The 25,360-nt window shown below is 42.9% G+C and overlaps 1 protein-coding gene across 8 annotated transcripts in view; it reads left to right on the top strand.

Moving 5' to 3' along the window:
- Positions 1 to 25,360, top strand: part of MITF (melanocyte inducing transcription factor) — a 112,658-nt gene that overhangs the window by 7,146 nt on the left and 80,152 nt on the right. Inside the window, exon 1 of one of the 8 annotated variants that reach the window (XM_030043910.2) lies at positions 4,748 to 4,944. The exons of the other annotated variants lie outside the window; for them this stretch is intronic. Coding sequence (XP_029899770.1) covers positions 4,754 to 4,944 — 191 coding nt within the window. The 5' untranslated portion in view covers positions 4,748 to 4,753. Of the gene's footprint in view, positions 1 to 4,747; positions 4,945 to 25,360 lie in introns of those variants that run through there. 8 annotated transcript variants of the gene reach the window in all.

The raw sequence follows: 25,360 nt of genomic DNA on the forward strand, positions 1-25,360 counted from the left end.
TTGAAATATTTAGGTTCACTGGAACCAAAGACTGTAATACAGTCTGAAGCAGATCAGCCTGTCCTCCAGCCCATCTCCAAGATAGAAGTTACGTGCAGTTTTCAGTGTTAGATACGCCAAGGGTCTGCTTGCTGCGGATGGGCACTAGCAATTTTGGGGTGCCTTTTGGAAGGGCTCTGTCCCAGTATCTTTGGCCAGAATTTCAGCTTGTGACTTGCGTAGGCCCTAGTCATTGATGTCCATGGGCTTCACCTGAGAAAAAGTGTTTCAAAGGGGACATAGGAATGTCCAAGTGAAAGAGAAGGGTGTGGGTATCGCTGGTACAAGTACAAAGATTGTGAAAATTAGTAAGGAAGGCTTGCAATGTAACTGCTAGCTAATACTTTAACCACTAATAGTGCCTTTGGATCGAGCTCATTTTTTCTGGTAACATCTCTGCTGCAAGGGCTGCTGTAATGTTTGTGTTAGCAGCTTTCTGCCAGGCATGCAAGCCAGGGTCTGGTGGTTTATAGCCTTTTTTTTTTTTTTTTTTTTTTTTTTTTCTTCGGTGGTAAGTGATTATGTAGAAACCCTCTGTAGGCTCCCCTCCGCCCTGACCTGCTGCTCACAGCTGCTGCATGGACTGGACTGGCAGGTTGAAGGGCAAAAATGTGTTGCTGTGATATATAATTACTTCTTCCAGCATGAGCCAACAGAGCTGCTTGCTGTGATGATTGTTACGTATACTGCTATGTAAAACAGAATGCAAGTTTAATGTGGGGTTCGGGCTAGTATTTTAATGTTGTAATTAACAGCCTCTAACAGTAAACAAGTTTTTTTTTTTTTTTAAATTGGTTCCCATGAAGATTATTCCTTTACAGTGTAGGCAGACATACATTTGCAGATGTGGAGTTTATGAATTCTGTATTACTTGGAGAAATGAGCATCAAGAACAAGAAAATACCTTTTTTCCAGACCCTTTTTCTCTTGCTCTAGAATACCACAGGCTTACTCTAGAACACCACAGGTACGGTGTCAGGCGGCTGGAGATCAATCCTGCAGTCGGTATTTCATAGGGACGTTTTGGCTAAGGGAAACAGTCGCATTTGAGATGATGCGGCAGTTCCTGTCTCTTGGAAGAACTGGATTCATCCTTCTTACATGGTCCCCCCAAAACGGTGATCTAGTTTCACAGGTATGTTTCACCTCTGTTTGTGCTGCTCTTTTGACACAAAATGGGCATAAACCCACCTGAACCTGCTGCTCAGGCTGGTGTGGTTGAGTGGAGCGTGCTGGGGAGGTCTGGTCTTCTCAGACCACCTTGTGAGACTGCTTGTGAAGAGACCACTGAAGTTGCAGGGAGTAGGAAGGTATCTGTTCAAACCTACAAGGGCAAGCTTTGTTTGTGTGCAAGTATTATGTGCCTGGTTTGTCCTACTGTTACATTAAAGAATTTTTGTGATGAATTCTGAGAGAAGGGGACTTTACATGATGAAAATTAGTGTTTTGGGTACCTGGAAAGATGTTGATCATCTCTGAGATATTTAGGTGCTGGAAGCTCGCCAAGTTTAATGGGTTTAAAGCGTCATACCAATAACAGATACTGTATTGTCAAAGCTTGCCTGTAAGCCTAGGATGCTGAGGCATTGTTTCTTGTCTTTCCAGTGTGTGACAACACAAACTGCTATATGAATGGTAGAAACCTAGTAGGGCAGGGGCCTTGGGATCTGGAGACCGGAGAAAAGTAACAAGAAGTGGGAACAACTGGAATGTCCCAAATGAAGGATGCTTCAGAGAATGGAGACAGGAACGATGAATGATCGTTACTAATCTTACTGCCAGCCATCCTGTTGTAACATGTAAACACATATAGAAAATAGGAATTACTGTGATCATGTCTGGAGGAGAAGCAGCTGGCTAGAAAACTTTGGATGGAGCTAAATCAGCTGGAAACTGTTTCAGAGTGAGAAGATGGGAGCAGACTTTGAAAGCTGTCAGATGGCAAGAGATGGGGAATATGGGCAAGGGGGGAGGGGTTTGTGGTCCTGGAGCTTCAAATTGGGAAGTTGGAATAGTACTGTAGAGATGGAAAAGGATCATTGAGATATCTGAGTGGGAGAGCCTGGCTGAGCATGTTTTGTGCACATTTACTACTTCCTTTCAGGATTATTTGGGTTTTATCTAAATAAAGGAGAGAGTTTGTGTAAAACATGACTTGCGTTGGAAAAGCTTTTTCTGGATGTGTCCTTGCATGGTAATACACAGCTGTAAAGCCAAACTAGGAATAGAGAGGTACAAACCCTTTTTATAATGTTTGTGGACTTCAGCCCGAATAAATAACAGTTGCAACCTGAGAGAATGAAATCAGAATGATATTGAGATGTGTACACCTGCAGGAGGGGATGATCTTACAGAAAAAGAAAGGGAAAAAACTCTTAGGGGCTGTTCATTGGAAGCTGGAAGGAGTTAAGGGGGGTGTGGGGCTCTTGCGGTGGGTCCTCTGGGATGCCATTAACTACTGCGTGTGGGTTTCTGCTCAGTCTAGCAAGCTTTACTTTATTTGTACGACATATTTACAATTCTGCCCAAGCTCAGCCAAGCTAAAGGCACATCCCAGATGTCAGTCTGCCTAGTGAAGACATAGGCATGGTTCAGAAGAGTTGCTGGGATCATTTATTTATTTATTGCTGTTGTAACACGAAGGTTGCTATCTGATAAATAATTATTCCACCCTTGGAGAAGGCACATTGTAAATCTGTTAAGCTGCTCCTTTGTTTGTTGGGCTTGTGCATAATGAGTTTGGAATTTAAGATTAGTAGTATGCTGTGCAACTGCTCATTTCGTGACCTCATCCTCCTGCTCGGCTCGCCTGCCCGTCCACCTGTCACATCCTGTTGGGCACCTAGGGCTATATTCATATGGGGAACTTCGGCTTGGTGTTGCATCATCTCATTTTTTATGTGTTCTGCTGCCTAGTGGAATTAAAAAAAACCCGTGAGGTAGGTGTCTGGGTTCCTTACAGAACGCATGGGGGAAAGGTGGCTTCGAAGAAGGCTTGTGAAAGCCAGCATGCGGAGTGGGGGATTGCCTGAGTCAGCCAGCGAAGGGCGTAAGAGGCTGGTGTTGGCATTGAATGCTGTCCCTTGAAGATTTGGTTTTCTGGTCTAGGTGAGCTGTTGCTAAACCTTTCTCGGAGTGACGTGCCAAAGACAGGTCTGCTTTTACGGAGATGAGGAAGAGCAGGTAGTGCGACATCCCCCTATCCCGGCTGTATCCACTTGGGACACAGAAGTTTTGAGTTCCGGTCCTGTCTGTGACTCAAAACGTGGGATTGAACATGTCCACCACCCTTTGGAGTGCCCAAACCAATAAACCATGGGCTTTTTCGGGTGTCACTTCTGCAGAAGCTAGTCCGTTTTGCCTTGTATAGTATTCATTGAACTGGTTGGGACAGGAGTGGCTTGGTGTAACACAAGGGAGCGAGCATTTGCCTGGGATGGTTCTCACCCTGCTCCAGAAAATACTTATTTGTACAAAGCGGAACAGGAGGCAAGGAAGATGTGCTCAGGAATTAGATCGTTTTCAGTTCCATCTGTTACTAGAAAATGGTTGTCCAGATCTCTGTAGTTGAGGTCACAGCATGAAATATGGGGACCTGCTTGAAATACGAGTGTTATTTGGGGCACAGATAGTTGGATTAAGGGAAAATGTCTTTAGGGTTATGTGAACCAGAGATTCCTGAACTGTTGAAGGAAGGTCAAAGAAGTCGAAGGGTGCTGTGGACTCTCTGATGGTACTGGTGGCCGAAGGGCCCTCTGAGTGGTATATGTTGGTGAGGAAGCTGTCAGGCAAAAGTGGATATTAAGAGTGAAGACAAGTATACGTTATTTCTTAAGAGCGCTTACTTTTTTAGGAATGTGAAATCATTTGTGGTACAGCAAGAGAAGATTGAATCTGTGTGGAAGTGAGTTACAAAGGAGTAAAGTGAGTAAGGCAGGAGATGAAATACAATTATGTCTCTATCACAAACTTGTTTTTTATTTAGCTTGTTGCACAATTTACAGTTTCAATCTAATTGCAAAACTATTCTGCAAGTGACAGTTTGGTTCCCAGCTAATACAGCTTTTGGTATTTACTGTACAAAGCTGTGCTGTAGGAGCTGTTAGCCCTGAAGATGCTGTGGGCCAGCAAGGACTTTCTGTTTTTTCAAGTGTGTCGAGTAATGTAGAAAAGTGTGAAACGGATCTGCCTGTTACAAGGATCTCGAAGGTGCTGGAGCTGCCCCTCCAAAGAAGACGGGGCTGGCTGGAAGGGGTCTGGTGGTGGTGCTGCTGCTGCATGTTTGCATTGCTGGGAAGGGTCTTTCTTGCAGCCTTTTTGGTATTTCCCAAAGGAATTGGCCACCCTACTTTTTACAGCAGCCTCCTGCTTTCTGGGAGGGATCCCTCTGAGTAGGCAGTAATTACTGTCTTTCCAAAGGAGTCCTCATTTGTGGATGAGACTGTTAATTATCCCTCACTTAGCCTTTCTAACGAAGGTGCTTTATAAGAGTTGTGCTGGGGTGCCATGATCTCCATAGCACAAAATTTCCCTCCTCTGGGTCTGCAGTGATCTCTCGCACCGATCCGGGGTGTGTGTGTTCTTGGGTCTCAGGTGGGATCTTCAGGGACCTGCTCTTTGAAACTGTTGACCATTTGGCCTTTTGCCTTGCAGCAGCACTTGAGACTATAAATAGACCTCTAGAGGAACAGGTCCAATGATCTCATGTTCCCAAATGCCGTTCTGCTGTGCCGAGTGTCGCGCTGCCTACCAGCTCAGTGAAAGGAGGCTCGTGAGAAAAGGTGGCTCTTGCATTGAGCTGCAACCTGGAGCACCTCTGATGGTGGGTGCAGTCTCAGCTGGTAATCCCACCATTTTCATGCCCAGAGCTTCTCCTGCGCAGCCTGGGCACTGCAGCTCTTCCAGGTAGGCACAGAGACAGAGGCACACGGAAGATGACAGGTCCCGCTCTCCCAAAGGATTGTGAGAGAATCAGTGCGCTATCATTATGGTGCAGTGTTCAGCAGATCGTGGTGATGCTCTTGTCTGTGCCGTGCTGGCTGGCTGATGCGGAAGACCAGCAGTGCTGCAGGAAAAAACATATTAATGATCTAAAGAAGAAATCATTAATGATTTCTTACAGCTCCTCCTTGTTTAAGTACCAGCTTTGCTCAGTTGCCTGTTTTCTCATACCATTTTTGAGATGTGCTGTGAGCTGGAGGATGGTACTGGTTTGTATGGTTACCAGTCTCATCCCCTGCTATCTGATAACTCCTGCCCCGTTGCTATGAAACGTTTTAGTGAGATGCCGTGTAAAAGGGATGAATATCCATCTGTAACTGCAGAGATATTTTTCCATGGCTTATCTCTTGCTGATCTTTCTGATCAGTTTTCTAATTCTGCTGGTGGTGGATTTGAATGATTTCTGGTGTTGTCATACAATTATCTGATGCATGTTTGCCATATGTAATTTAATACCTTTGCATTGAGGTTTATTAAATACAGTGCAGAAAATTGCAGTATCTGTCCTTGTCATCTCTTTTCAGTGGGTTTATTTTTTGTGGCAAGGACTTTCACAGCTCTCGAAATTCCAATTCTGTAATCACTATTTAATCTAAGACCGTGTTCCCTGTATTTAAGAGCTACAGAATCAGGCTATACTTTGGAGAAGTGCTAAATTTGGCTGCTTGCAGAGTCATCCAAAGTACATAGGTTGTTCAGTAGGTGCTGTTTGGCTGCTTGTAGTGCTATAGGGAATGCCGGGCTTTGGGGCTATGTGATGGAAACGCAGTTCCTCCTTTCTGCATGCAGTGTAGGAAAAAATAAGTCGTCAAAGTAGGAACTGTGTGCGCTCTATTTGGTGGCACTTAGAGTTGCAGAGCACCCCTGGCAGCAGAAAGACGGGTGCTCTAGAACTGCAAGATTGTATTGATTGTGTTGCATTTCTGCTGGAACAAAAATATAACGGGCTCAGCATTTGCACTTTCCACTTGTGTATTGTTTTCTCTTTATTTTGTGTATTTAGAAAATGCTATGCTCTGCAAACTGCTGGTTTAGTATTTTCTGTGGAATGAAAACCATCTGGATAATTTAACTGAATTTTATCTAAGTTTTTGGTAACAGACTCTTCTCTGTTTCCTGGCATCTTGTTAGATGAAGATGAGAATTTGAATTAAAATTCAGGGAGGTACCTATGTGCTGGTTTATGATGTGAAATTTTAGAAACAAGTTGGGCTTGTTTGAAGTTGTAAAAGTAATTGAAATATTAAAATGATATATAGTCTTTCCCAAAAGCGTTCTCCCTGAGCAAATGCCTGCCATAGGCTATAGGCTTCTACCCTACCCTGCGATGTAGTTTGAATCCTTGGCATAGTGAGAGCTGCAAGCTAAAGAAAGCATCCAGCGTTCATGCTGAGGCTTCTTTGAAAGAGATCAGACTTAAATGCCAGCTGAAGTTAAGTGTATGTTTAAAGACCTCCCTTGATCAAACTTCCATGTATTTTTTTTATTTCAGAATCCTAAATAATTTAATTGGTTTTGTACTCATAGGTTTAAACTTGTTGCAGCCCTAGGGCTGTAACAAACACGGGAGTGCTCTACCCCAATCCAGCAAACCTTAAGCACGTGAACTGTGCTGCTTCAGACTTTTCGTGCTTAAGTTTCAGCTCGTGATTTGAATATGTTGTTGGATTGGGAGAAGAGTGTTCGGCATATGGCAAGCTGTTAAATCTGATGTACTTTTGAGCCTGACACTGTGATTTTAATATATTCCACTTTCATTGAAATACTACTTAGAAAAGTAAAAAATCCCACTAGAAAAAGATAAATGTATAATCTTTTCAACATGTGATGCAGAATTAACTGAATTTCACTATAGTCTGTTTAACAGAGGAGGAGCAGTATCAGTCAGGTTCCCCCCCTCCCCGCCAAAGACTTAACTGCCCACTTAGTTTCTGATACCCTGATGACAGCGTTGACTTATGGGTTTGTTTTTTTGGGTGGTGGTTTTGTTTTTTTAAGCGAGGTGAAGGAAAGTGTTCAAGTTCTTGGCATTGGAAAGTTTTAGGCATTTGGGAGATGAGTACTTAGATTTGCACGGGCTTAAATCGCGAAGAACAGTTCCTTGAGCGCTTGCGTGTGTGTGTGTGTGCCTACTGCGATAGCGAGTGCTTGTGTGGCTCCTCTGAAAAAGGAGCTGTAGATGACTGCAGCTTTCTGAATCCAAACTAGATTGGTCTCAAAGCCAAGCACAGCGTTGTTAGTCTAATATCAGGTGTCACGTGGACAGGTTCTGAAAATTTGGAATATGTTTATTTTCAACAGTCTTTAAGGTTTTCCCAGTGGCTGTGTAGAATCACAGGGTCATTGAGGTGACGCCTCTGGAGATCATCTCATCCAGCTCCATTGCTTGTCACGTTGAGTAGGTTGCTCAGAGCCATGTCTCGTTGGGTTTTGAGTATCTCCAAAGACAGAGATTCCACAACTTCTCTGGGTGACCTGTTTGGGTATTGATGACCCTCACAGTAAAAAGTGTGGGGTTTTGTTTGTTGTGGTTTTTTTGGTTTGTTTTTTTTTTTTGTTATACATAACTCATGTGTAAACCGTTTTTGACTTAAGTATCACAGTATGCACAAGATGAAGTATGCAGGAGGCTGCACACCTCTTCCCCAGGTTGCACTCCTTCAGCTTTTCTTTTCTAAGTAAGGCAAGGGGATGTATAATTTGTCCTAAAAACGGTTGTACAGGCATAGTTGAAGACCTGGTGGGCAAAACTTCTGCATCCTTTCCAGTCTTGGCTCAAAGGCCGCCAGGTTTTCTTCCTCATCTTCATTCAATGTTGTTTGACACAAACTAGTTTTTTTGCTCTGTCATTCCCCCTCGCGGATGGATGCAAAGCACCCTGCAATGTAACGTTACATTTAATAGCCACTTCAGCTTCAGCTCAAAGGTTGTGTCCAGTGCTGCAAAACTGTACCTTGGTGGTGTTTGTGCAAAGCATTTGACGGATGCTCATCGCTTGTGATGTTATCTGGACTGTTTAACATGTATAATAATTCCACGAGGCTGTTGACTAAAATATTCCAGTTCTTTGATGCACCAGCACTAACTTGTCTGCTATGAATTCATACACTAAAGTCAAAATTACTTTTAAAATAGCAAACATGACCTTTGGCCATTTCATGCTCTGGGATAATTCTAGAATTGGTTCCTCAGTGTGCTGTGCACAAAGTGCCTTTTTGTAACCTGCAACTGTGTCTCTGTTCATCGGGACAGTGTACAATACACTTCTGCCAAACTATATTGAATAAATATCACACGGAATTGAGTATCTAAGCTTCAGTTGGGACTGGTCTTGCCTTGGCTGTCCTGCATCATGCAGTTATCTAGGACTACACTTCAGTTTTCTGCAGATTGCTTTTGGCAGCTTCAAGTGCCAACAGACTGGAGATCTTGCAGAATGGGTTCTTTAGCATAAAAAAAGTTTACTGGAATTACTGGAAAGGTTTACTTCAGAGGTGCCTTCCAGGGTAAAATAAAGTGTAGCAATTAAATACAAATTTAATGACGCTGTCAGTAGCCAGTAAGAGTCCAGTGCTATGCAATGCCATAGCAGTCTTACTTGATTCCCTTGATATCAGATATAGAAATGAACATGTGCTGACTATACAGTCTTCAGTCTGTATTTTCTGAGGCTGCATTCATTTCTCTGTATTGTCAAGCTCTGACATGCTTGGGTAATGGGAGCTGACTGTCAATAGCAAAACATCAAGTATAGAAAATAATCCATGTTTACTGCTCCAGACTCTGTTCCTTTTGCATTTCCAATAACTATTGAGAAATAAGCAGAAAGTCAAGGGTGCTTTCCCAGCGTAATGCTTTTTGGAGAAGAGACTTGGTTACTTACCACTATTTAAAACTCCCAACAAACCTGAGACTCAGTAGACTCAGTGGTCCTTCTTACTTTAAGTTTATAGATGAGGATGATGTCTGCATTTATGCAGTCCTTTTGGGCTTTTCTCATGTAAATGAGAGTGATTTTGGATGGTAAAGGCTTAGTTAGCCATTAGGTGCCTTGGTGACAAAATTAATACCATGTGAATGCTGGACGCAGGCAGATCTTGACGGTAGTTTTTTGCCTCTACTTGTGCTACCTGCAGTGAGAGCTCTTTACCCCATTGCTTTTGTTTGTCTCCCCTCATATATTCTAAGGCTCAGTGGTGTGTACAAGGCAGATGAGGAGAAGCAGGTGGGGGGAGAGGTCTGGACATCGGCTTACAAGGCCACCTCGAAATGCCACTTCAGTATCTCACAGCAAATGCAAGATTCGGGAGCAGGAGGAGTCCTGTCTTCTGTCATCGGGGTAAAACGTGGGATCTTGCGAAGTCTCACTTTGTGAGCTGCTGCTTGAATAAAGCTGTTGGGGCAGTTTAACTCTACAATGCTTAACTTCAATTAAGTTGTCAAGTTTACCATTGCTTTAGGCATTAATAGAGTTTTACTCTCACTTAAAAATCTGGTTTAGTAATTAAACTCCATTTTATTCTGGAGTTCAGAAGGTGCTCGTTTCGTGCAGTGAATCTAATGTCATGTGAATTAAAACATGAAAGATATTCAGTAATGAGAAACTGAAACAGGGTAGTGCAGAAATTAGATTATATGCAGTTTACAGGGAGCTGCGCGAGATGCTGAGTTTTTAATGAAAAGCATTTTGAAGGCGCTGCCTTACCTCTGCATTTGCATGGTTAAGGAAAGTTCTGAATTGAACTGGGAATTAGTAATGGAGTTGGGATTTCTGTTGTGGCACACTAACTTGTTATTGCACTTAGGTTTACTGTACAGCTTTTTCTGAAATCTGGACATTGGATGGCTGTGACAGTACAACTGCCAGAAGGTGTGAGGCATTCAGAGAGGCTGAGAGGAAAGCGTATAAAGATGGAGGGACCCCTGGTTCAACTGGGTGATACAGGCTAAGAGTTGAGATCCCCTTCTCTGTTGTAACTGAAGACTGAAGCCAAACTCCAGCATATTCTACTGAGTTTATTGTTGGAGAGAGGCACAGAAGGGTGGTATGTGGAAGGAGAATTATACCTGCAGGCAGCAGAGTCACTTCACAAAAATTGGCCTGGTCTTTGTGACTTATCTGGTAGCATTCTTCATACTGCTGTGCCCATATTTTACATCCTACCACATCCAACTTACTGTTACAAAGAAAAGTCATCCCCATCTTTCCTGGTAAGAGGACTGTTTAACTACTCCCAGCTTTGGAGGATAGGTGCAGACTGCTGCACCCCTTCGCGAGAGCAAAGCTGTTACGCAAGGGGAAACAGGTTTAATTTTCCCCAGAAATTGTTAGGCTTATTGCATGTATGTGTGGAGTGTGTGCCTGCTGGTAAGTCCCATGCTTTTCAGGACTGGGCTGCTAGCGTCACATCAATTCATATGCTCTGATTTACCTTTGGATACAGGTCTTTAAACAGCCTGGAAAACTGCCAGTTTCTGCTGCCCAGAGGTTTTGGGTGACTGTAGGGATAAGGGGCAGCTTTCCCCTTTTCTGCTGAACATCACCTGCACAAAACGTTCTTTATGCATCTTTTTTTGGTCTGGGTATCGGGGACTATGTAAGAATGCCAACTCAGAACATGAACGCAAAGGTATTTGCAGAGTAGTACTGTCTGTCGTGCTTTTGCCCTGTGACGTGCGTTCTCATGTCAAAGTGCACTTCTGCCAATTCTTTGGTATTGTCTGCTCCAGTAAACTTCAGAGGCGAAGATGCAGGAGGCTTGATGTTTGCCCAGGCATCTCCTCTAGAGCTTAGATATGTAGAATCGGAGACTTTGTCTTTTCTATCATTTGAGTGATTTAAAGGAAAAAAAATAGCTTCTTATCATTTACTTAACTACTTTATTTCTAAGGCAGTAACGTGGGGTAAAAGTTCACCTTACGAATGCTGGCAGAAGGACTATGCACTACGCGAGGTGTGGTTTTGTGCTACACCTGATCTTCTCCGGCTGCAGGCTGCTGCTGGAAGGTACGGCTGTGCCCATCTGTGCCTTGAGGTGCAGTCCTGCACCCCGGGAAGGAGCTGGCTGCTGAGTGGCTGCAGGGAGAGTTGGTTTATCTCACTGATTCAATGGGAAAGGACCACACATGCTTAAAAAAAAAAAAAGTTTTCCATCTGCTTACGGAACTGACTTGTGCTACAGCCACATGATTAGGAGACCCAGCCCGGGGAGGGTTGAGAACCAAGCTGTGGGGAGGCAGGTCTCCTCCTTCTGTAGCCGCTTGCACTTATATTGGGTTGTTGGGCTAGATGGAACATAAAATCATACTGCTGACCTTATAAAAACATGGTAAAGGTGATGTACGAGTTGTACGGTTGCTGGCCTGTGGTTGGTTTTCTGTATGCGGCTGAATTTTGCTGTCTTAAAAGCATTCCAGTAGAAAGTGTGACAAGTACCATGCTTGCAGTCAGTGACATCTTTACCAATGAGTCCAGTTTGATGACTTTTAGTATGTCAAGAATCAGTCATATAATCTCAAAAATGAATGAGCAGTAATGCCAGTGGTCTGGTAACCTGCCAGAACTCTTTTCTTGAGCTTCACGCTTACTCCATAGGCACCATGTCCCAAATATACTGGCTCACTGAGCTAATCTGTTGGCTCAAGCATAGCTTAGTTAATTCTGTGTAATAATTTACTGATGTCAGCTATACTGCAGTAGTTATCTGTGTGCAAAGTCCTGGTTCATAGCAAATATGACGTAGTGCAGGCTAACGCTAACCTCTGACCGAAGACTAAGCTAAGCTGTCTTAGTACACATTGGCTGTGGTCTAACAACACTTGTGGCTGCTCTCGCTGCTCAGCTGCTGAATGGTAACTTGTTAAGCCAAGGTATTTTGATCGGGTGCTTGAGTCCTCCTGCCACCACTGAGACCTGGAATCGCTTGCGTTGACTGCAGCTGTAATGTCCAAGTTGTCCTGTGTTAATCCATTCTCCATGGGAGACAGAAAATGTAAATAATGGATGTAACAGGATTAAATTCTTCCAGTGTGTAGCCACTGCTGGTAACTGTGGACTAGTTTGACGGGATTCACATCTGTGTTAACTTTCAGAAGACAACATGAAGCTATTATGCAGTTACTACCCACTCCAGGATCTGCACATCAATTAGGAGAGGCTGCTTACTCATGCTCCTCAAAAGTTGTGCCAAAATAGCTATTACATTATGTCAGAGCCTGTATTTTCATCCTGAACAATTGATCAGAATATAAACCTTGTTTCTCCTCAGCAGCTTTGTATATAGACCTAGGACTTTGATACAGGGTACTTTGGAGCCGTACTGGTTGAAGAGGACTCCTCTGTAGTTGGCACACGTCCGGGAAATTGTTATGAAATGTGACGTTATTTTCCCATCAGTGTGGAGCTCCAACAGTGAAGTCCTCTGTGAACAGCTTTTGTTCTGCATGTTGTGACTTACTCTACTGTAACACTTAGGATCCCTGCTTGGGACCCAGTATCCCGTGCTGCTGGTAGGTGCTATGAAGGAAGGCGGTGGGCTGCTTTGCAGCAGATCTGCAATCTGAGAATAAGACACGAGAAGCAGATGGCTACAGGGGGAAACAATGAGGCAGAGCTGTCAGCGTGATGGGAAGGAGTCCTAGTGCACCCACTGCCTCGCTGTTGTCAAAACCCTGGTCGGCATACTGCCCGGGAAAGAGCTTTCGAGACAGACTTAATGGAGGTTGGCAGGGCAGGTGCACTTGGAGGTACCTTTGAGGACCTTCCTTTGTAAATGGGAGAAAGCGCTGAGCAGACGTGGTTGGAGAAATGTGGCATTGTTGGTGACCAGCTTGCAGCTTTTCTTCTCGAGCATCAGCAACGCATGGTTCTGGATGCCAGCCCTGTTTCCTTGGGTAGTCAGTAGTGGTTCACTATGGCCCCGAGATTCATGGCAGCAGAGCCTCAAACAGGTGTAGGGGTCTCAGTTAAGATGTGACATGCCAAGGAAGCAGTGTCTGTGGAGAAGTGACAAAACGTGTTGTAACGAAAACAGAAAAATACTGGCTTTACTTATCCTTCTGGTCTTAGACAGGAACCTGGAGATCTGTCTCCTGACTTTCCAGGCTGTCCTCATATAAGAGCTGCCTGATAGTACTATACAGGAGCTCCTTTTTCCAAAGGAGAGAAGAGGCTTAAATGTAGTCACATGAATTATTTGGACTTTGCAACAAACAACTTGAACGAGGATTCTGTAGAGAAAAAAGTACCGTCACACTGATGGGAAGGCTAAGGTCTGTTCTGTAATTCTTGATCCTAATTCACGATTTTCTGTCTGTTTTGCCAAATACCTTGTAATGCAGGGAAAACGATAACTCAGAAAAGATGGTGTATAATAAAAATAGAAGCACTTGCTCCAATTCCTCCATATGTTAATGGCTGGATTTTCAGGCAAGAGATTCCAGTAAGGTGTGCCAACAGTCTGAATACCTGCTTGTGCTGTGGCTCTCTTTCCATGAAAAAGCTGTTTGGGTTAGAGACAAGGGTGAAGTCATTGGGAGTCTTTGGTATCTCTGTGAATTGGATGCAATTCTGTGTGATTTTATTAAAAGAAATGAAGTAGCATAATTCCTGAGGTACTAGGAAGGTTCTTGCATTAGAAATCCTGACTCGCTTCCATTTATTTCTTCCCTATTGGAAAATTCGTGGCGAGTGAATAAATTCATCGTGTTGGAGGCCATCTGGAAATAGCTAAAGCAGGCTAAATTATACATTGTATTTGATAAAAACTTTTCAAAGACCCTTTCTCTGGGGAAAGGGAGGATGGAAGCCTGGAAGAAGGTTTAATAGGAAAAACAGACAAAGAGATTACGGTTCAATAAATAGGAAATTATGGTAATTTTTTCCTTCAAAAAAGACACACAGATAAGTTAGATGGTGGTTGAATAGAAATGTTGAACCATCAAAGTGGTACCTAGCCAATGGCAGTTCTCTTGGTTTATTCTCTCTTCTACCAGTTAATGTATATGACTTCAAGATGGAGGCTACTTTTCCATCATTTGTCAAGATACCTACCTGTGTTAAAATAAAAGTAAATACATGAAATGCAGTAATATAGGTTTGTAGGGAAAGAAATAAGTTTAAGCAGGTAGTTAACTTATGGATTTGGTTGCTGCAGGAGGCTGTGGAGGTAGATGGTACTAGTAGGTTCAAAAAGAGATTAGGGGGTTTCATGGACAAAACAGACACTAAAGGGAACTGGACTGGGGTTGCTCTATCCCTTAGTTAATGACTGTGGATGCTGGAGGGTTGCAGGGGGAGCAGAGCATAGATAGTAGCTGGGCTTGTGTGCTTTCCCATTGGAGATAGGGTGCTGAGCTGCATGGACCATGAGTCTGCTTATTCCACGCATTTGCCCAGCACCTGGAATTTAGGTACCAGTCAGCTGAGCTCTGGCAGGTTGGATGTCTAGTTCCTTCTTTCTTTAGTTATTTCAAAACCAGGAACAACTTGTCAAAGTCTGGGTTAATGAATCATTGCAAATGCTAGATGTGTTGGCAGCTACATGCCACCCAGCTTCACACTCTGTTCTGCTGCCGTAATTTTAAGAAACTATTGGAACAGTGCCCTCCCCCCCAAAAGAAGTATATCCAAAGATCTGGGAACTAATGTATGCAACCCTCCCCCAGTTTATTTGTACCAAGCTGTTTGGGTAGGCCTTGATATTAATTCTAGCTGCAGAGCAGGTTTTAGTCAAAAAATCAAAAGTGTGGATATCACTTACTCTGAGCAGATAACTGAGCCAGTTAATCCAGGATTGATGAAAAAAGCTTATCTGAGTTGGGAGAACTCAGTGAAAGACATCAAAAATCTCCTGAGTCCATAAGAGCGAGCTATATGGTGCTTTGTTTTAAATGGGGTATTAGTTATTATCCTGTCAGTCATGTTTGTTAGTTTGATTTGGTGTTTATTTAGAGGTCTCTCCTGCCAAGGTGTGTTCATCTTTGCATGTACAGACTTGTTTATTCTCCTAATGTATTAGTTCAGTTGTTAGATTAACTGAAATCTGTACTTCCGTCAACTATTTGTCATGTTTTATTTGACTCACAAAGTCCATGTCATGATGTACTTTGGTGTACATGTTAAAACAACTTAGTCCAATACATCTGAAAGGCTGCCTGTCTTTGGGGGAGCAGAGGCCTTGTGAGGGTGATCTGCTCCCCTCAGTTTGGCCAAGGGGTCAGTAGGTACCATTTGTACTTTCAGCAGAGAAGAAATGGAGAGTTATGAAAGCGAGCAGTCCTCTCCTGACCAGGTACTTGATGGATCTTTGGGGGTTTTTACCCCACATCCCTGCAAGACCTTCACCCTTTGCTTTCTGAAGCAGACCACAAGTCACATTGCAGGTGAGCCTGGCCGGAGGAAGAGTTTCCATTTTACAGAGGGGTGAAGTCAGGGACAGTGTTTTAGCTGGAAGTCGTGAATCAGGCCTTTCCTTCAAATCCAGAGGAACAGTCCCCTTCTCCAAGAACTTAAAACCTTCTCCAGTATTTGAAAAGTTGCCTGCTCGCCTGTGCTAGCACTCCTGCCTTTTCTTTTTCTCCATTTCTGCAGTGTCAGGAAGAAAAAATAAATCTGTAATCCAAGTAATATTCTAAATATAGAAGTGGTAGTTTACAAATGAGAAATCTTTCTGATGGTTTCAAAATGGGTTTTGTAATAAAAGGAAATGTATTTTACACTGCCAGAATTTACAGTCCCACCAGAGGCTTGTGAAATAACTGCTATACCAAACATCCTGGGCTGTAACGGAGCTTGTTGACACGTACGGGTTACTGAAGGGTATTTCTGGCTGTTGCCATGAGGATGGGTTAGCAGAAAAAAATACGTTCTTTGCAACTACTGTAGGGCCCTATCTGTACCATCAGCTTTTTTAAAAAGAGTTTAATAAAAAGTGATTAAAGAGAGGAGGCTGTCTTTCAAAATGGGTACCAGAATGTGGCCCCTGGGAGCCAGGAGGAAGGGGTTACGAGTAAGTCTGGCCTGAGTGGTACAGGGTAATACTGCTTTTGGCTGTTTAACCAACTAGAAAACTGTTTTGCTGGAGTCCCTGCAACTTGTAGGCTTCCCCCCCCCCCCCCCCCCCCCCCCCCCAAATCCTTTCAGGCTTTGACCTCTCGACCTCTGTACAGCTGATCTACAGGTAAAGGTCCTGGTTATTGCCAGGTGAGATAATGACTTTTTCATGTGGTCACAAAGTAAGTATTGCAGGAAGGCATAGTAGTGGTCTTCAGGTGATGGCAAACTCAGAGACTGCTCTCAGCCATTTGATGAGATTTCAGCCACAGATTTAGAGGTGAATAGTTTTATTCCATTTGAGAGCACTTTATTTGTAGCAGTTATTTATAGGTGCATCCAGGGATCCAGTCCTGTTTGGTACATAGAGGCATAACCATAAAGAAGCTACATTAGAAAGAGTGTACTTTGCCATGATTTCTGCTTGGTCTAACTTAAGAGGCACTGAAGATGTGTCGAGGAGATACAGCACGGAGATGCCCAACTTCTTGTAGTGTCCAAAAATAAAATGCTATGGGAGAACTTAAAAATGGCTGATGCTAGAAAGGGGAAAAAAAAAAAAGCTGTAATGAACTTTTCCCCTACCAAAAGTTAGTTTTCAGATTGAAATAAGACAGTTAAAAGGAGTATTGAAGTTTAATCAGTAAAATTGTCTATTAAAATGGGAAACTGGGGCTCTGGTCCTTCATTTTGTCTTCAGACCAAGTTTCCCCTCTCATTCACTGCCACACACATGAGGCTTGCACCATATTATTTTCATCTGCAAGTCTCTTAAGGGTTTTACTGCTTGTCTGTGAATCTTGCATTGCCTGCATGAGGGGGTCAGAAAATGGAACTACATGGTACACTGAACATTAAGGATTTGCTTAAATGTTTCGCTAAAGATCAGTTCCTCATGCTGAGTGACAGTGGTTTAGCCAGCAAAAACCCGGTTTTAAAGCCATGGTTTTCAGCACGTTTAGGCCTGTGACTCTGTGTAACCTGTTTCTGCCGGAGATCGGGCTTTGCTCTGCCTTTTGCTGTGCTTTTAACTTGCAGGCTTCTGATGTCCACACACCACTGGCTATTGTTCATGAGCCCTGTGCTGGAGACCGCCGCTCCAGGAGCTCTGCTCCTTCTCGGTACACAATGAAAATGCCTCCATGAGCTCTCTGAGATGTTTCAGGTTACGTAAAACAGAATTTAAAATAGTATCTTTTTCACAACATTTGGAGCACGTGTTCGTGAATATAAATTTTCAGCACAGTGCCAGCAGAGTTAGTTTAACAGATGCAGAACTCTGTTACTAAGAATAGTTTCTGCAGTTATCTCCCTACACAAATTTTCTCCTTGGGCATTTGCAATGTGCTTATCAACACTGCAGAAGATCATATGCATGTTCAGTTTTTTGCAGAAAATAGTCTGCAAGCTTTCTGCTTTCAGAATCTATCAAAAGCATGCTCTTCTGAAGCCACACTGAGTTTCAACTGATGAATCAGAATGCTGCATGGAAGGATTTGGATACAAGCAGAATAGGGAAATTTAGCGATATCTTTTTTTATTCTTTTTCATTCTTGCTTTCCCTTGGTAAACAGCAACACTTGCTGGCAAGAATGGGAATAACAGATCAATCCGCTTATTTTCAATTGTTGGATTTGTGTTTGTTAGTTATCCAGCTCTTTTCCAGCTGTAACTCAGTGCAGAATTTACTGGGGGGGAGGAAGATAAAATGTCTTGGCAGAAGATGCAGACTCCTTCCTAATGACGGTAAGGCCGTAAGAGCACCTGAAGTCAAATCAAGAGTTTATTTGTTTGAATGAAAGCTGAATTACCAGTTTTCCCTCTAAAAGAAACAAAGTACTCTCATGAGTTAGGCAAACAGAATTTGGTCCCCAGTTAGCGCACGAAATTGTATTTCCACAAGAAAGAAAGAGTTAATTGAGGGTTGCCTGTTTCTGATTTGCTAAGCAGCAGAACTTCTATACTGTGTGAAACTGTGGTTATTAACCATAGTTAATGGGGATTGTCTCATTCATTACCATACACTGTAAAGAATAACTGTTGGTTACTCTCTGTTCAAGCAGTGCTTCTGTTGCCAGTGTTGTCAGGAGATTTGCTTCATTTAAAAAAAACAAAGACCTGGGCTTGGCATATTAGTAGTCATTGAAGGTGAACATAAAAGAAATGTAATAGGAACATACTGAAAAGAAACACAGTTTATAAGGTAATTGAGTGCTTAATTCCCTTTGTTATCAAACAGCAGTTAAGTGCCCACATACAATAAAAATATGGCCTGGAGAAAAGAAAGAGTGAAAATTAGCAAAAAGACTTTGGGTCTGCTAAAGTAGAGCCAGAAAGAGGAAAAAATGGGGGGAAGAATAAAAAAAAAACAAAAACAAAAGCAAAAACAAACAAACAAAAAAACCCCCCAAAAGAAGCCAAAAAACTTACTTTGGTGGAGGTTAGGGGAGCTAACTTGATTTGCCCTGATGTCCTTTCTGGGTCCCATCACATCTGGCAGGTGGCAATAGAATGTGGAGGTTCTGCGTCAGGTGTGAACACTGTAGAATTACTTGTCTTCTGTCTGCTTTGATGTCCCGTAACTTATCAATGGATATAGTTTTAAATAAATGTTGGTGTTGCAGTTTTGTGTCTTTGTATTTTTGTGCATGTTTTAGGTTACATTATTAGATTGTGTTGTTTCTTGTGCATGGCACAACAGAGTCCCAAATGTTTGGATGATTAAAAAAAAAAAAAAAGTTAGAGTGTCTGTAAAAGTATGTCGACTACTGTGTATTGCTTTGCTCAGGAGAAAGAACCCTTTGCATGTGGCGTAATTCTGTAAACACCACTGCTGTTGCATTAATACTCTGGGGTTGGCAGTGTTGGATGCTCTTGGGTAACTCTGGGACAAGAGAGCATCTGCTAGCACGAATGGAACTCTCCATGCTTTGGGAATAGCAGGGAATAATCTTCCCTACTAACTGGGTTTTGTAATTTCTTTTAATGTACTTGATGATAGCTGTTGTGAAGGATAGTGGTATTGATGGTGTGGTCTGTATTGGTGGTTCTCATCTTCCTTGTATGGGGTTCAGGTTGTTGGCATCACCAGCTGTGGTAGGTCCAACCTCCCTGGGTGTCACCCGCTCCCTACCCCAGTGGTTTCACTGAGATCTGGATTTTTCAGCAGTTTAAAACTTTTTCCAAAGGTGGGATTTCTCTTACTCAGCTGTTACAGGCTGCAACAACATTTGTGGTGCTAACAGCATTTCTTAAAAAAGAGGAAGGGGGGGGCGGGAAATCTGTGCTGGAGTATTTAGAAGATTCCCTAAACTCCAAGTCTGGCTCTAAGCGTTATAGCCCTTTTCGTCACCTAACGACTGCAAACGTGCAAATCTGCATCTGTAGCCCCGCTTTGTCTCCTAAAGTAATTTTACAGACTGGTGCTGGGAGAAGAAAACGTAGCCAGGACAGGAGCCTGGAGCCCACTGTTGTGTACTTTGCTTGTCCATGCCTGGGAGCAAAACCAATCTCTGAAGTTCTGTAGGACTTCCCCTTTGAAACAGGGAGTAGGAATATGGGGAGGCAAAGGGAAGCTTGGGATTTTCCATGTTCTTCTGCTTAATTTAAAACAGTGATTCAGACAGCCAAGGGAGATGGTTTATCTGTTCAGCTATGGTATAGGCGTTGCCTCTTCCTGTGCCAAATACCTTTGAGGATGGGAAGAGACAACGTGGTCCTTCTCGAAACCTGAGAAGAATTTTGGTGGTTAAAAAGAAAAAATAAACATCTTCCAGATTTTGAGTCTGCTGAGCCTGTGCTGCCATTTACACCTAGTAGAAAGTAGGGATTATAATGAGGAAAAAAAGGCCTTTAATCAACGAGTATGTTATTGTTTAAGGATGGCTTTTCTTTTATTTCTGACTGGTTTGGGTAACTTGGTATTTTCTGTCTCCTGGAGAAAGCTACTGTGCGTGGTTTTGTTCTTCCAGTAGCTGCGGTAGCCTGTAATGATAGTGATGTGTGTTGTAGGTCTGAGATAAGTGTTGGAAATCTGCATGTTTATTTCTGAGACACGATACAAATGTAATAACCTCTGAAGATCAGCTATAGATTAGGAAATACTTGGTGAGTCATACCTTCCCCTGGCTGCTTTTTTTCTTTAGCATGTCATAAATGTTTAGGAAAGCTCGTTCATCCCAGATAGGCGTGAAATCAATCTTTTGATGCATAGGGTTGTGACTCAGGGAGTGGAAACAAAAAGGCCACTTGGTGTAATGTCTGCTGCTGTGCTCTTGCCAAATGCCTTGAGCAGAGGGGGAAATCTCTTCTGCTGTAGTTTGTTTGGAAGATGCTTTGAAGATTATGGATCTCTTCCATATACATCAATTAACTGTGATTAGGAGTGTTGTAGGTAATAGCTCTGCTATGAGGATGAAAAGAAGATGAGAAAGATGAATAGCACAGGATACGAAGGTGTTGGCTGGATACGTGAGAGAAGGCGATGGGGTCTTGGGAGTCTTATTCCAAAGGGAACGAGGCAGCAGGGAAGAGTAAGACAGTCTGGCCTGGTGGGAGCTTTGTCCAGAGGGTTTCTAGGGCAGGCGTCAGCAACTGGCTGGGAGCTGATATCAAGGTGAGTTTCCGCTTCATCTCTGTGGTCTGGCTTCAGTCCCTCTCTTTGCTGTATGTGCCTTTAGCCCTTCTTACGGCTTAAGCGGGACTACATCTCTAGAAGATCCTTTGGTCTTTTATGCAGCACAAAGAGGAACTCGGAGCCTTCAGGCTCTGTCTCTTGCCTGTTCTGTCTGGCTTGAAATTAAGTATGTCAGATATATCCTTAGCTGTGAGAACTTTCCTTATCCTTTCACATCCATCTTCTGTCCCCCACAACCCAGCAGTGCCACGAGGCTCCCCATCGCTTGCTTCCCGTACTTGCTCTTTCATCCTGGAGGGTTTTTTGTCTGTTAGTAAAGTGAACTGGCTGCCATAATTTCATACATGTCCTTCACCTTCTTCCCTTTCCACCTTGGAAGTCACTGCTCCAGTTTTGCCTTGTGTTACAGCACATCTGCTTCGCCTTCCTGAAGCTTTTGCTGTGTGCTCATCCCCCTTGTCCAACAGAGCACTGTTTCATGATGGTTGTCCTCGTGAGCCTTTTAAAATGGTCTTGTTAATGAACTATGCTGTAAGTTGGGGGACTGGCAGGGAGTTGGTGTCATGTTTTTAGGGCTGTCTCAGTGGCACATGGCAGTATTTCCAGTGGATGCCACCTACTCCGGAGCTTGCTATCACAGGGACAGATTATAACCAGCCTCTTGCACCCTGGCAGCGTAAGGCCGATGGAGCAGCTTTCAGGGCACTTTTGCATGCTGTGTGTGTGTGTGTTTGAGCGGTGTTGATGTTCCTGTAATTTGCACTGGCTGGACAAACAGGCTGCTTATTGCTCCTGTGATTGCCCAGGAAATGTTCTGTCAACTCCACCCTTTTTTCCTGATGTGTAGCACTTCCTTCTGCTCCAGCGTTGAGCTAAGTTGGAGAGAGGAACAGAGAACTGGGTGAGTCATCTCACAAAGCTTTTACAGCAGGTGTCTCACTGAATCTGCTTACCTTGCTTGCTTTTCTCTTGTGGTCTTTTTCTGCCCCATGTCTTCAGTTCCTTTGGGTTGTTCTTTGACGAGATGCTCTTAATAGTAACAGTCTTGTTAGCTCGTTTTTTCCATCTGTCTCGGTCTTCCATTCTTTCCCTCAAGATCTTTACCTTGCCAGCACGGGGGGTAAGTTGGCAGGTACAGGTGATCTTGAGATGCTTTCTGCTGCGACACTTCCTATGGCAGCATTACATAATAACTTTGCCCATAGAAAATGAAGGGGAAGGTTGAGCAGAGCCGCGCTGGGGGAGAAAGGAGAGGGAAGACTACCAGCTACAACACTATTTCAAATAAAAGCTTCTGTCTGTTGGCCTTGTCACATCAAAATGAGTTGACCATTAACTTTAGTATGGAAAAAGTATTTGTCCTTCCTTCAAAGGAAAGAAGAGATCCATGGTAGGAATTTGATGTTTTTTTATTATTATTAAAAAAAGGCAAAGCCCTTTGGCTAGCATCTACTGTAAGGACTGCTGCTGTTCCCTGGCACACTTTTGTCTCCCCCCATGTTACTTATGTTGTCTGTCTTCTATAATAAGTTCTTTGGCACATGAGTGGTCGTGTTTGCTATTTGTATAGTGCTGTTTGTACAAGATGCTGATTGATGTTGACTGCTCCTGTGCACTGTGGCAGTGCAAACAAATAATTAAGTAGCTTATATGTGGCAGGTAGAGACTTGGTACATATATGAGTGAATGTGCATAAAACCTGTGATGTGCTAATATACAGGGGGGAGATGTATAAAAAGCTTAAGTTTTGTGACTTTGATAAATAAGCTGTTTTCAGGTAGGGGGACAGAGCAATCCCACCCACAGTGGGTAAAATAACCAATATGCTCAAGGGAATGTAGCAAAATAGAAGCCTTTGGGTATGCGTTACTGTCTGTTGGAATTGCAGAAGCAAGTCATTCAACAGCTGGTTTGTTTAACATTTTCAAATGAATTGTAACTTTTAATGGAGATGGGCAAAACCTTTACCCACTTAAACAATTTTGTTCAAAAGTGTATAGCAGAGTAAATGAATGCTTTTGATCTTCATCAATTTTTTACCTAGTCTGAAAGAAGAAAGCTGTAATAACACAGGTCTCCAGTAAGTCCATTTTGACTTAGGCCACTCTTCAACTCCTCCATCACTGGGAGAAATGTTGTATGGTTTCTTTTTACAATGTAAATATTTAAGGGGAGCATAACTTCTTGGTGGATACTATCTAATTAAAAGTATTAGGAGCTGTGTTTATTTATAACATGTATGAATAATTATTACTCAAAGTCTGAGTATTATTTTCTTGGGAAGTCCCTCATTAGAAACTCTGCATCATCAAGGGCGAACTGTACTGTTACTTAACTAGTTTCGGTTCGCATCTGGGCAGAGACATAAGGAAAAACTGCAGAGGCAAATACAACACGCTGTGAATAAGAAAGCAAATCTTCCAGCATCCCAGATACTTTTCGTAATTATTTTTCCTTGTTGTCTGGAACTTAAGCACAGCTAATGCTTATCTGCTTGTGCAGTGAAATGTTACGTATGTGGATTGTTGTTCTGGGTGGTACTGGGAGGGAGAGAGAATTCGGGGGGGAGTGTTTCCCCCCACCACCTTAAAGCCAGTGCTGCTGGAGCTCTCTAAGCCTGCCATGTACCTTCTACCAGACTGCATACCCTCTGTGCAGCTCTGCTTGGGTTATACATCCAAGTATTTGGCTTCTCTCCATTTTCTTTGGAATAGGGACCATTGTTTGTGCCTGGACAACAGTGGCTGTGTTTTCTAATTAAAAAAATGCCTTATAGAAGAGGCCTTTATCATCATTCCTGCTTTGCGGATGGGGAAATAGAAACAGAAAAGGGAGCAGCTTACCCTCAGGTGATGTAGATGAGCAACAGTCAGGAACAGAGCCCTTGTCTTTGCCAAGTCCTGTAGTTATTTCATCTGAACTTAGTGTCACCAAGCAAAACTGTCCTGTGAGCTTCTGAAAATAAGAGTTTATTACAAAGTATTTCAGAACATAAACAACCCTTCCCTCTGCAGACAGAGCTAGCTTAGTTGCAATTACTGATAATCATGGCCTTAAGCTACTGGCAATAATATTCCTTGTCAGGTAGGGGTAGCTCAATAGTCAGTGCTGGAGCTATAGGGTTGGAGAGACGTGGCAGACAATAACAAGACATAGAACAGGCTACTTCTCATCCATCAGGTTACTGGAAAAGGAAGTTCTTGCCCTGTCTGCTCTTGGCCGGGGCCGGGAAGTACTCTCCTGCATGGTCCCATGCACTGAGAATGAACTCTGACTGGCTCACTTCTTGAAGCTGTCACTTAGTTTTTTTTACACAATACTTGTAGCTTTGACCTTTCCTTAAACAGAACAAAACCAAGAGTCTTTGGGGTTTCTTATTCTTATTTTCTCAATTTTTCAATAGCCTTTTTTTTTTTTTTCTTTTCTCTCATTTAAGAACTGATGCTGTTCTTCTTGGACCCATAAGTATGCATCTCTTGTCCCATCTGTCTTTCTCCACATACATCCAGACAAGTATTCCTCCATCCTTACTATGATGATACTCAGTCACATTCTCCACACTGTTTTCTGGCCCTGTCTTTCCTTGTCACTTACCTCACCTGCCCTGATATCTGGCTCCTACCTTTCTCACACTGTGGTCTCCACCTGTGCCGCATCCCTCAGGGCTCTTCCTTGCATGCCAACTGGTGTCCTGGCAGCTTCTACTCTGCATCTCTGGGTGGTTTTTTTCTTGCATTTTCCTGTACTCCTTTCTCCTGAAGGAGAAGGCCTCTTGTACTACATCCTTTCTTTTGATGTGAAGTCTTCCACTTTATTCTCCGCCCTGTCCTCTCCCTGTACTAGTTTCCTCTACCCCCCTCCTCCCCAAAACTAATAAAATTTAAGCAGAGTTGGCTTTGCATCTAAGAACTGGGCTTCTGCAAAATGTACTGAAAAGGAATCAATTAATGTTTTTATAGTTAAATTATTAGTTCAAAGAAATCTCAGTTGTTCTACAATAGCAGCATTTTTCTTGGTTTATGCAACCAGTGACATGTGAATAATCTTTGTGTTGCTAATGCTGATCCATCTGTTGACATTCTACTGGAACAGCAATGCACTTAATGGTATTTTAGATTTGGTCAAGCATTAAGCAAGCATTTTCTTATAGTTTGGTAGTTTTCTTTAATCGTATGAGAAAGTAGATGCTGGAACTGGTAGACCGGCAATATAACTGTGTTGACCTCACGGGAGAGAAATGGCTTTGTCCAGTGTCCTGTCTTTCTTCTTGCCCTGCTTCTGTCTTGTGTGAGAAATACCAAAACAAAAAAGGTGTATTTCAGAGCTTGGTGGTGGTCTGATCAGTGCTAGGTGTGAACACCTGGAAGCCTAATGATGAATTTGTCTACTAAAAGCTTACAGTCCCCCCCCCCCCCCCGCCAAGTGTTTCTGTTCATCTAATGAGGTAGTCTCCTTGCAAACTCCTGAATTGCTTATATCGTGTGATCATTGTGGCTGCAAGAACATCACATCACTTTTCGTTATTACAAGAATATAACTTTTGATGTTTCAGGCAAATGGATTTGTTCATCAGCTGCTCGTTGCAAGTACTTTGTGGATGCATCCCGCAGTCATCTGTCCTGGTTTCTTTT

The sequence above is a fragment of the Aquila chrysaetos genome, chromosome 20, assembly GCF_900496995.4.
Source record: "Aquila chrysaetos chrysaetos chromosome 20, bAquChr1.4, whole genome shotgun sequence".
Lineage (NCBI taxonomy): Eukaryota > Metazoa > Chordata > Aves > Accipitriformes > Accipitridae > Aquila > Aquila chrysaetos.